Source organism: Ostrinia furnacalis, unplaced genomic scaffold (assembly GCF_004193835.3).
Source record: "Ostrinia furnacalis isolate ACB-3 unplaced genomic scaffold, ASM419383v2 OfSCF4225, whole genome shotgun sequence".
In the NCBI taxonomy this organism is placed as follows: Eukaryota; Metazoa; Arthropoda; class Insecta; order Lepidoptera; family Crambidae; genus Ostrinia; species Ostrinia furnacalis.
In genome coordinates, this window is record NW_021134464.1 from 1 (window position 1) to 12,063 (window position 12,063).

General features: G+C 45.6%; 1 protein-coding gene across 1 annotated transcript in view; it reads left to right on the forward strand.

Annotated features, from left to right (window-relative positions):
* Positions 1-351: 351 nt before the first annotated feature.
* LOC114359068 (spectrin alpha chain-like) overlaps positions 352-12,063 on the forward strand; it is a gene marked incomplete at its 5' end in the record, with an annotated part of 29,556 nt that continues 17,844 nt past the window's right edge. The window contains 5 exons of the mRNA XM_028313316.1: positions 352-491; positions 1,160-1,308; positions 2,174-2,382; positions 5,510-5,671; positions 7,558-7,706. Coding sequence (XP_028169117.1) covers positions 352-491; positions 1,160-1,308; positions 2,174-2,382; positions 5,510-5,671; positions 7,558-7,706 — 809 coding nt within the window. The remainder of the gene's footprint in view (positions 492-1,159; positions 1,309-2,173; positions 2,383-5,509; positions 5,672-7,557; positions 7,707-12,063) is intronic.

Consider the following 12,063-nt stretch of genomic DNA (forward strand, 5'->3'; position numbering starts at 1 on the left):
ATGAAAGTGATTGTGATACTTCTTTATAGTGAAGCGCTCCTTTTAAACCTAATCGATATTTTTTAGAATCGAGAATATTTTCTTAAAAAATCTAATCTACTTTTTATTTCCTTTCTGATCAAAATTATATCTACGAATTTTCATTATCTGGATATGGAATAAACGTTGGTACACAATAAATCACAAATAATTAAAACATTATGCATTTTATTCTATAAAAACAACAAATAACAATAACAAACAACTCGTGGAGAAATCGCATAAATTCAATCAGCAATCGAGATAAGTGGTCAAAAATCTCAACTTGGAAAGCTATTCGGATAATAAATCCCAATGTCCTATCCTTCTCAGGTTCGTCCAAGAGTGCGAGGAAGTCCAAGAATGGATAAGCGAGCAAATGTCTGCAGCCGCCAGCGAGGAGTACGGGCTGGACGTAGAACATGTGGAGACCCTGCAGCAGGCCTTCGACAACTTCCTCGCGCAACTGCACGGTCAGTATACTGCTGTACTGTATTATAGTGGACTGTACTGTATTATAGGAGACTGTACTGGTACATAGTAGACTAAAATGAACCATAGTGGACTGACAGGATACTTAAGTGGACCATAGTAGACCATTATGTACCGTAGAAGATCGCATTGAATTGTAGGAGACTGATACGATTCCTGGCGCAACTGAACGGTCAGTATGCTGCTGTAATGGGTTGTACTGGATGATAGGGGACTGTACTGAACTATAGGATTTTGTACTGACTTTCTGGCACAGCTGCACGTACTGCGTGGCTAAGGGACTATACTGTAGCATAGAGGACTGTACTGGACTATAGGAGACTGTACAGGACCATAGGGGGCTGTACTGCACCATAGGAGCCTGTACTGACTTCCGCAGCTGTAGTGCTGAGGATTGTACTGTGTCTGTGTCACAGGGGTGCGTTCTAGTCCTCAAAGAGACTAAAATTAATTATAGCGGACGGTAGAGAACCATAGCGGACGGTACTGTAGCAAAGGAGACTTTGGTGTAGCAAGCAACCCTGTGGTGAGCAATAAATACTACAATAGTACTGGACCATTGTGGACAGATACTGCAGTCTGCAGTACTTCGTACTGAATAACATACCGCACATCACAATTTATTTACCATAAAATATTAATTCCACAGCCAACGAAGGCCGCATAGAGGCGGTGTGTGAGAGTGGCAACGCCCTTTTGGAAGAGAACGCGCCGGAAGCAGACAAGGTCAAGCAACGCGTGGAGGACACCAGAGGACTATGGGAGGACCTGAAGGAACTGGCACTCGCTAGGCAGGAGGTAAGTTGGTCAAAGTCTTTTGAGATACCTAGCCTCCTCTATAACGTCATAGTATAGTTGCCCTCTTGGAAAAAACTTGGAGAAAACTCATGGAAAAACTTGGAGGAATTGACATTCGCTCGACAAGAGATTTACAAAACGTTTTCGGAGTGATCATCACTTTCCATCAGGTGAAATGCAGGTCTAGAGCTTCCTTGTTGTGGATAAAAAATCGTCATATTGTAGCTTTAGGTCGTCAATATCTAGACACATTTTTAAGCCCTAATTATTATTCGTTTAGAATTGTAAAAATTACAATTAAATACCAACTGAATGCCGTATGTACCTGTTTTACCTTCATCATAACCATTTTGTAATGATTACACCTAAAATATTTGGTCCTACCGGTATTCGGTCCAAGGTGAACCGACGACCTGATAAAGATAGCAGAAAGGCGCTGGATGCAGGCCGCTACCAACCGTGCGATGTGGAAGTCATTGGGGAAGGCTTATGTTCAGCAGTGGACATCCTGTGGCTGAAATGATGATAATTTGGTCCTACGAGCTGATTATGATCTAGCGCTCTATGGATTACTGGTCCTTCGAGCCGGATCAGTGACTTATGTATTAATAGAATAGATTTATTGACACAATACAGAAAAAAACAACAAAGACACTTATATGTTGGTAGGCTATTTTAATAGCCTACCTTTGTTTTAATAAAGAGGTAAAGGTGAGAAAAAACTGTGCCAATAGACACCTGCTCAGCATTTATCGTGACATGCTCAAAAGATCAAGTCACGAAGCTGGTCTTCCGCGGAAACCCTTGCTTATTGCGCATCCCTTGGAGAAGAACCTCGATATTTATTTTCTTCTTACCTTCCCAGGCCCTAGCAGGCGCTCGCCAAGTCCACGAGTTCGACCGCTCCGCAGACGAGACGGCAGCCTGGGTGGCGGAGAAGGAAGCACTGTTACCGGACGCAGGCGCGCGGTCAAGGACTGAACTGCACGCGCAGAAGCGACGCCTTACAGCGCTGCACGCTGATTTGGACGCTATAAGGGCTAGACACGCTGGACTGAAGGAAGAGGCTGCTAGGTAAGTGAATATTAAGTATGTGTGAGAGAGAGAGAGAGAATAGGATAAAGAGAAAGAGAGAAATAAGAGTAGGACGCGCAGAAGCGACGCCTTACCACGTTGCTAGCTGATTTGGACTAGCGTCCAAATTACGGGCGAGACACGCTAAAGCCTGGTCCGTGAGCACGTAGAATCCCGTCCAATGACCCCAAGCTGCCCATCGCGTCGCACAGTCGCGACAGCAATATAATTACGCGCGAGCGATAAGGATGGGTAGCTTGGGGTCATTGGACGGGATTCTACGTGCTCACGGACCAGGCTTTAGTCTTAAAAACTATGCTGCTAGGTAAGTGAAATTGACGGTAGTTCAAGCAAGACAGTCAAAATAGCGCGAGACGCGTGCACTGCACGTCGTGCTGGCTGCACGAGCACGTCTCCTTAATTCAAGGACATGTGTGTGTGACGAGACGGCAGCCTGGGTGGCGGAGAAGGAGGCATTGTTACCGGACGCAGACGCGCGGTCTAGGACAGAACTGCACGCGCAGAAGCGACGTCTTACTGCACTGCACGCTGATTTGGACGCTATAAGGGCGAGACACGCTGGTCTTAAGGAAGAAGCTGCTAGGTAAGTGGATATTAGTGTGTGTGTGTGTGTGAGAGAGAGAGAGACGAGCACGTGAGAGAGAGTGACTGCACGGGCAGAAACGACTCTACTGCGTTGCATGCGGATTTGGACGCTATAAGGGCTAGACACGCTGGACTGAAGGAAGAAGCTGCTAGGTAAGTTATTAAGTGAGTGAGCTAGAGAGAGAGAATAGGGGATAGAGAGTGAGGGAGAGAGAGAAATAGCTGCATGCACAGAAGCGACGCCTTACTGCACTGCACGCTGATTTGGACGCTATACGGGCGAGACACGCTGGTTTGAAGGAAGAGGCTGCTAGGTAAATGAATATTAAGTATGTGAGAGAGAGAGAGAGAGACGAGCACGTAAGAGAGAGAGTGACTGCACGGGCAAAAATGACTCTCTACTGCGTTGCATGCGGATTTGGACGCTATACGGGCGAGACACGCTGGATTGAAGGAGGAAGCCGCCAGGTAAAACATACGAGCACGCCTTTCAAACGAGCACGCTGGTATCAGGAGAAAGAAGAGAGAGTGACTTATTGCATTGCATGCGGATTTGGACGCTATACGGGCGAGACACGCTGGTTTGAAGGAAGAGGCTGCTAGGTAAGTGAATATTAAGTGAGAGAAAGATGCAAGAAAGACAGAATAGGAAAGAGTGAGAAAGGGAGATAGTTGCACGCGCAGAAGCGACGCCTTACTGCGCTGCACGCTGATTTGGACGCTATACGGGCGAGACACGCTGATTTGGACGCTATACGGGCGAGACACGCTGGATTAAAGGAAGAGGCTGCTAGGTAAGTGAATATTAAGTATGTGTGATAGAGAGAGAGCAAGAGAAATAAGACTAGGACGCTCAGAAGTGACGCCTTACAGCGCTGCATGCGGATTTGGATGCTATACGGGCGAGACACGCTGGACTCAAGGAAGAAGCTGCAAGGTAAAACACTCGTGTACTGTATATTGCTTTAGCACGTCACACGCGTCAAGGAGCGAGTAATGCGAGCACGCCCTTCAAACGAGCACGCTGGTATCAGGAGAGAGAAGAGAGTGACTTATTGCATTGAATGCGGATTTGGACGCTATACGGGCGAGACACGCTGGTTTGAAGGAAGAGGCTGCTAGGTAAGTGAATATTAAGTGAGAGAAAGATGCAAGAAAGACAGAATAGGAAAGAGTGAGAAAGGGAGATAGTTGCACGCGCAGAAGCGACGCCTTACTGCGCTGCACGCTGATTTGGACGCTATACGGGCGAGACACGCTGGTCTTAAGGAAGAAGCTGCTAGGTGAGTAGATACTAAGCGAGAAAGAGAGATCAGGAGAGAGAAGGAGAGAACTGCACTCGCAGAAGTGACGCCTTTCCTCGCTGCACGCTGATTTGGACGCTATAAGAGCTAGACACGCTGGATTGAAGAAGGAAGAAGCCGCCAGGTAAAACACTCGTGTACTGGATATTGCTTTAGCATGTCACACGCGTCAAGGAGCGAGTAATGTCAGCACGCCTTTCAAACGAGCACGCTGGTATCAGGAGAGAGAAGAAAGAGTGAGCTGCTTGATCAGAAGCGACGCCTTACTGCATTGTATGCGGATTTGGACGCTATAAGAGCGAGACACGCTGGATTCAAGGAAGAAGCTGCTAGGTAAGTGGATATTTAGTGTGTGTGTGAGAGAGAGAGAGAGAGAGAGACGAGTAGGTGAAAGAGAGAGGGAGAGAGAAATAGCTGCATGCACAGAAGCGACGTCTTACTGCGCTGCACGCTGATTTGGACGCTATACGCGGAGACACGCTGGATTGAAGGAGGAAGCTGCTAGGTAAGATGACGGACTAAAGCAGCGGTTACACAGGCGTCTAGTACATGGAGCCTTAAGGATACGTCACCAGACACATTAGACGACGGATTCAGCTGACTTAAATGCAAATCGACTATAGCATTAGGGCTGAGTTAGGAGGCAAATTTTATACTTTTGTACTGGTCGTAGAGTGGTGATTTTATACCCAGCTGAACCGGATACATTGCGCAAATGAAGAGCCCTCGCCCACGGCGACTTTTTGTAGCGATGCTGTTATTCCGACTAAGCAAATTAGGTAGATGTTATTTAAATTTTAATTAATAATTAATTGACTTGTGTAAACATTTGCATGCTGGTTCGTATCTGGCGAATGTGTCCTGCTCCATTTCATTATGTAACATCTAATGTACCACATTCTGCAAATAAAAATTTGAATTTGAATTTGCAGTCGCGCTGTTAGTAGCGCGTTGGCATCACTTATGTAGTGCGTTGCAAATGCGACTTACGCGCGTTAGTAGCGATGCTGTCGCGCGTTTCGTAAACGCTGTGAAAAATTTCGCCGTGGGCGAGGGTCCGAAGAGAAACCAGTAAATATATGAATGATTCGATAATACGATTCCAGAACTTAACACACTCTTAAAAATCAATTTTTGTTACAACCATGCCTATTCTTAATTTTGAACTTGAACTCACTTACATTTATGTTTTTGACACTATTTCTGTCTACCCGCAGACTGGGCACAGCATTCCCCGACGCGAAGGAGCACGTGACAGCCAAGTTGGAAGACGTTTCGGAAGCGCTGGAGGCACTCGCAGCGAGAGCAGACCACGCGGGCACACAGGTTGAGCTGGCGGAACAGCTGCAAGCCTACTTTGGGACTTACCAGGAACTGCTGTGAGTATTGACAGTAAAAAGCTTTTCAGATATGCTGCTGTGAGTACCAGGAGGCTATGAATGCAAGGAGGGAGCATTATTGAGGCGCTGGAAACACTGAAAGCGTGCAGGTCTCCAGATGAAACCTATCTAAGGCTTAGGCTTCAGGTGTAGAGTGTCATCTAAGCGCTGGAGGCACTCGCGGCGAGAGCAGACCACGCGGGGACGCAGGTCGAGCTGGCGGAACAACTGCAGGCCTACTTCGGGACCTACCAGGAACTGCTGTGAGTATTGACTGTTGAAACAGTTCCTGCAAAAAACGGGAGGTATCCATGGAAAAGAGCCCTATTATTGAGGCGCTGGTGAGTTAGCGGGACAGCTGCAAGCCTACTTTGGGACTTACCAGGAGCTGCTGTGAGTATTGACTGTTAAAACAGTTCCTGCATAAAACGGGAAGTGGGAAAGAGCCCTATTATTGAGGCGCTGGCCTACCTGATAAAGGTAGCAGGAAGGCGCTGGATGCAGGCCGCTACCAACCGTGCGATGTGGAAGTCATTGGAGCAGGTCTATGTTCAGCAGTGGACGTTCTGTGGCTGAAATGATGATGATGAGTACTATAGTCTGGTCCGTGAGCACGTAGAATTTTGTCGAATGACCCCAAGCTACCCATTCGCTCGCGCGTAATTATATTGCTGTCGCGACTGTGCGACGGGCGCCCGCAGTGAGTGTGCGAGCGCGACAGCAACATAATTACGCGCGAGCGATAAGGATGGGTAGCTAGGGGTCATTGGACAAAATTCTACGTGCTCACGGACTGGGCTTGAGAAGGCTTAGACTGCAGGTGTAAAGACGCTGGAAACACTGAAAGCGTGCAGGTCTCCAGATGAAACCTGTCTTAGGCTTAGGCTTCAGGTGTAGAGTGTCATTTAAGCGCTGGAAGTGCTCGCAGCGAGAGCAGACCACGCGGGGACGCAGGTCGAGCTGGCGGAACAACTGCAGGCCTACTTCGGGACCTACCAGGAGCTGCTGTGAGTATTGACTGTTAAAACAGTTCCTGCAAAAAACGGGAAGTGGGAAAGAGGCCTATTTTGATGCGCTGGCTAGGCGGGCAGCACCCGGCTTACAGGTGGAGTTACGGGGCAGCTGTGAGTATTGAAGACAGAAAGGAGTGCAGTTGAGGATGCGCTTAAGAAAAAAGAAAGCGCTCTTACAGCGTTTTACTAATACGAACCTTCCCATCAGTGACATTGACAGGGGGGCGCTACCGTCAATACCGGAACGCTGGTTCCGATTTTTGCCATGTTGGAAACTTAAAATTTAACGATGGTGGTGCACCCTATCCATGAGTTTGGTGGAACAGTTCAGTGTAGTTCATCTATAATCTGTTGTGCGATTCACCTGTCAATCGCCACTTTAGTGGTCTCTATCTGAACAAATTTAAGGTCATAGCACACTTATCTACCCGGAAAGAGAACACCGTCAACCGCTAGGCGAGGCATTAACGTTACGGTGCGAAGTTTCATACAAATAACACTTACCACCTCAAGTTGATATGGTTACGATCCGTTTCCAAGTTGATAAGTGTCCTTCGTCCTTTAGGGTTAATTTTTGATTGACACATATCGCCGAATGCTATCAGTTTGCTGTGACTATCGCTAACGAACAGTATTTTGTAAGTACTGAAATTTACAGATGATAGCACGTTGAGTTAAATGCGACGTGATTTTGCTACTACAATGTACTGTTTCTGATTCTTTTTAAAAAATGACGCGTTGTAACCTATTATTGCCATATTAATGGGACTATTCCCACCTCTCTTGCCAAAACCCAACCAGTGAAGGTTAAGTTTGTCCAATATTGCCATATATCATTTTCTGAATATATGTCTAACCAACCCAACCTTCCAGTGCGTGGACCAACGAGATGATCGCGCGCGTGACGGCCGCGGAACTGGCGCGCGACGTGGCCGGAGCGGAGAGACTGCTGGCGAGGCACAAGGACATGCGAGCGGAGATCGACGCCAAGGACGATGACTTCCAGAGGCACTACCACGATGGTGAGTCTTATGTGAGCGGAATAGGAGCGAAATTGCAAAGAGACGAGACTTTTGAAGACTCTTAGAGGCATTACCATTTACCAGGATAGTGAGCTCTCTTACATTGTAATAAGGGCGAGTTTCCCAACCACATGGTGATAATGACCTCATAAAGGTAGCAGGAAGGCGCTGGAAACACTGCCACAATGGTGAGTCTTATGTGGGTGGAATAGGAGCGAGATTGCAATGGCTAGAGACTGCTGGCGAGACACAAGGACATGCGAGCGGAGATGACGATGAGGAAACGCCAAGGAGGACGACTTCCAGAGGCACTACCACGACGGTAAGCTCTCTTGTAATACGGTCGATTTTTCATTAGGTGTATAGATGATGCCATCCACGAAGACGCGCCCCACCATTCTTCCGCTAATGTTTGAGTGTTATCGGTACACGCTAAATGCTCCATGAGTGCACACGCACACTACAGTAATGCCTTACGGCTTGCTCGGACCACACTCCCCGCACCCCGCGCGACCGGGACCAAACATTGGTGGGGCGCGGCCGAGTGGATGGAAAGAACTATACAGATGACCTCATAAAGGTAGCAGGAAGGCGCTGGATACACTACTATGACGGTGAATGTTATACCGCAGCTACACTACTCGCTTGGACGCAGTACCGAAGTTAGCCGAGTAGTGTAGTCAGATACTTCGTATTCAAACACGTGTTTGGTATCTTCTCAGAATACAGAACAAACCAGAAGGAGTGTTCGATAACATTTCTACGCGGCAACTTGTGTCCAAAATACTTCCCCTCCCGCGCCCCTTTACCCCCTTTAGTGTTACTAGCGCCGTGTGACACCCCCATTTTCGGGGTAAAATTATGTAATTTTTTAATGAGATGTTAAACAAGTAAAAATAAGTAAGTGAAATAAGTACACACGGCCACAGTATTAACTATCCATTTCCGTTTTTGCTCTCGCTCTCATCAAATGGTGATTCTTTGCGATAGAACGAGACGACATGACTGGCCATAGGCATAGATAGTACCTACCTACCTATGAATTTAATTTTTACTCCGAAGTAACTAAGTGTAGATGATTATTTATTTCTATGAAATAGTTTAATATACTACATGTAGGTATAATAATGTTATTTAAAAGTCAATTACAAAATTCGAATATAAATTTTAGAATGCCAAGTAAAACAAAAAAGAAACTTAAGGTTCTTTATTATGTAAACATATCGACAACAAAACATTTGTTTACGGCGCAGTAGTGCTTTTAGTTTAACTTTTCTTGGAGTCAAAAACAGAATCCAAATCAAAAACATCACCAATACTTGAATTTGATTGCGAGGCAACTCTGGCTGTGTATCCTGAAAGAAAATCAGAGTAAGTATGTAAGCAATAATTAATTACTTAAAATTATTATTAAGTCATGGATGAAAATACACTAAAAACTAATTAAAACAAAAAGGATGGGGAAAATATTCCATTATTCTGTGGTAACGCTAACAAAATTAACGCGTGAATTTTTTATAGACAAATGTAATTCAATATAAAAAAGTAGGGTAAAATATTGGGTCCGTGGCCGAGTCCCCCAGTATTTGACGCACCCGTGGTGGACGCCCCCGATTTAAATAAATTTAATATCATATTTTTTTTCGGCTTTTGCACTAAGTACAGTCAACGAAAAAAGTTTCACAAGCTAATTATTATACTAAACTATGCATGTTTGACGCTATTTATGCAATCTGGGAGCAAAATTTTAACCCAAAACCAGCAGTAGTAAGAAACAAAAAACTTTTGTAGGAATTATTTTCATTTCATTAGATTCATTTTTGTGTTTAATTCTACTGGCCTAATAAATATTTATTCGTTTATAAACATTTTTGTGCCTGACTGTACATTTGATAAAAATTGCTTCAAATCGAATTTAACTGACCGGGGGCGTCGACCACGGGTGCGTCGAAAACTGGGGGACTCGGCCACGGACCCAAAATATTCCGTTGACTTGTGGCAACACTTACAAAATACAACCGTGATTTTTTTAGAAAATTATTATTTAATTAAAATGAATTGGAAATGTGCTACTTACGGATAAAACATGATCCCATGCACTTTCTTCGTAATTCCAGTAGCATTCTTACATGTTGGAACGGCACAAGACGGCATAATTTAATTTTAAAGTGTCAATCTGACGGATATGTAAACATAGCGCGCCGGCCATTGACTAATTGCTCTAAAGTCAAATTAGTGCGTTTTGGAGTAATTTATATGAATACACATTTACGCCCGTTGACGGTTTCTGGTTTGTTCCGTATTCTGAGGGTATCTTATATCGTAGCTACGCTACACGCTTGGACGCTTCGTTGCAGTACTGAAGTTAGCCGAGTAGTGTAGTCAGATACTTTATATTCAAATGCGTTTTTGGAACGTTTCGAGCCCTTTGACTCTTGCGCAAATTAGACAAACAGAAGTCGGACGTGGCGAGACGAAGTTACTCGAAACGAAGCGTGTGTGCACACCATCTACTTCGATTAACTTCGCGAGTAGTGTAGCTGCGGTGTGATGTAGTCGGAACTGGCACGTGACGTGGCCGGAGCGGAGAGACTGCTGGCGAGGCACAAGGACATGCGAGCAGAGATCGACGCGAAGGAGGATGACTTCCAGAGGCACTACCACGACGGTAAGTTTTCTCACGTTGTGATAAGGGCGTTTTTCCCACCTACAAGGTGATAAATGACCTCATAAAGGTAGCAGGAAGGCGCTGGAAACACTACCACGACGGTGAGTCTTATGTGGGCGGGATAGGAGCGAAATTGCAATGGCTAGAGACTGCTGGCGAGACATAAGGACATGCGAGCGGAGATGACGATGAGGAGACGCCAAGGAGGACGACTTCCAGAGGCACTACCACGACGGTAAGTTCTCTTGTAATACGGTCGATTTTTCATTAGGTATATAGATGATGCCATCCACGAAGACGCGCCCCACCATTCTTCCGCTAATGTTTGAGTGTTATCGGTACACGCTAAATGATCCATGAGTGCACACGCACACTACAATAATGCCACTCGGATTGCTCGGATCAAATTCCGCACCCCGCGCGACCGAGACCAGAAATTGGTGGGGCGCATCATCGTGTATGGAACAATCTATACAGATGACCTCATAAAGGTAGCAGGAAGGCGCTGGAGACACTATCACGACAGTGAGTGTTAATCCCAGCTACGCTACACGCTCGGACGCTTCAACAAAGTAGGTACCGAATTTAGCCGAATAATCTAGTCAGATAATTTTTATTCAAACGCGTTTTTGGAACGTTTCGAGCCCTTTGACTCTTGCGCAAATTAGACAAACAGAAGTCGGACGTGGCGAAACGAAGTTACTCGAAACGAAGCGTGTGTGCACACCATCTACTTCGATTAACTTTGCGAGTAGTGTAGCTGCGGTGTTATGTAGTCGGAACTGGTGCGCGACGTGGCCGGAGCGGAGAGACTGCTGGCCAGACACAAAGACATGCGAGCAGAGATCGACGCGAAGTAGGACGACTTCCAGAGGCACTACCACGACGGTAAGTAGCTTCATCATCATCTTCAGTGTGTTTACCATGAGTTTACGTTACGTGTGCTCGCTAGCGACTGCGTAAAAAAATGACATTAATTGTATGACATATTGTGCAGCGCCCCTAGCGGCTACTTTCAAGAAACAAAATCTCCATAGAGATTTTTGACGTTTTCGCTAGCGAGCTTACCTAACGTAAACTCATGGTAGGTACACTGGTCATTCAGTCTCCATTAAAGGAGCAGGACTCTAATTTACCAGAGGCAAATGGAGGATTTGGCCCACACTCCCCACGCTGACCAGACGCTGAGGTTGGGGATCTGATAATTTGTGCCTTAGTCGCCTTGGGTATAGGTTATGTAATTGAAATAGGAGCTATTTTCCTTCAATCATTTTTCTGAATGGGCTGTCAACTATAATTTACGTACATAAGGATGAAGAACCCGAATCAAGGATGAAAGGCGTCTCTATTAATTATTAGGGCTGTACACTTACAGGACTGAAAAAATATCATTGTTAAATGATGGGTCCTCATAAAATTAATTGCTTATTGTTCGTGATATGCATATTTTCTTAAACGTTGTTTAAATATTTGTTTGTCAGCTGTCATCCGCTTTTCGCTGGAGGGTAGTCGTTCCTTAATTTCGAATTCTCTTCTTTTGATTAATTTCGTTGCCAGCCCAATGATAATTTAACTTTCCCGGCTGACTGTCAAGCTGTATATTTTTGCTATACAGTCTTGGTACTGGACTTCTCCCACCTCTCGTTCCCACAGCTGCAACTCCTATGTAGTCAAGGTTGGACGCCAAAA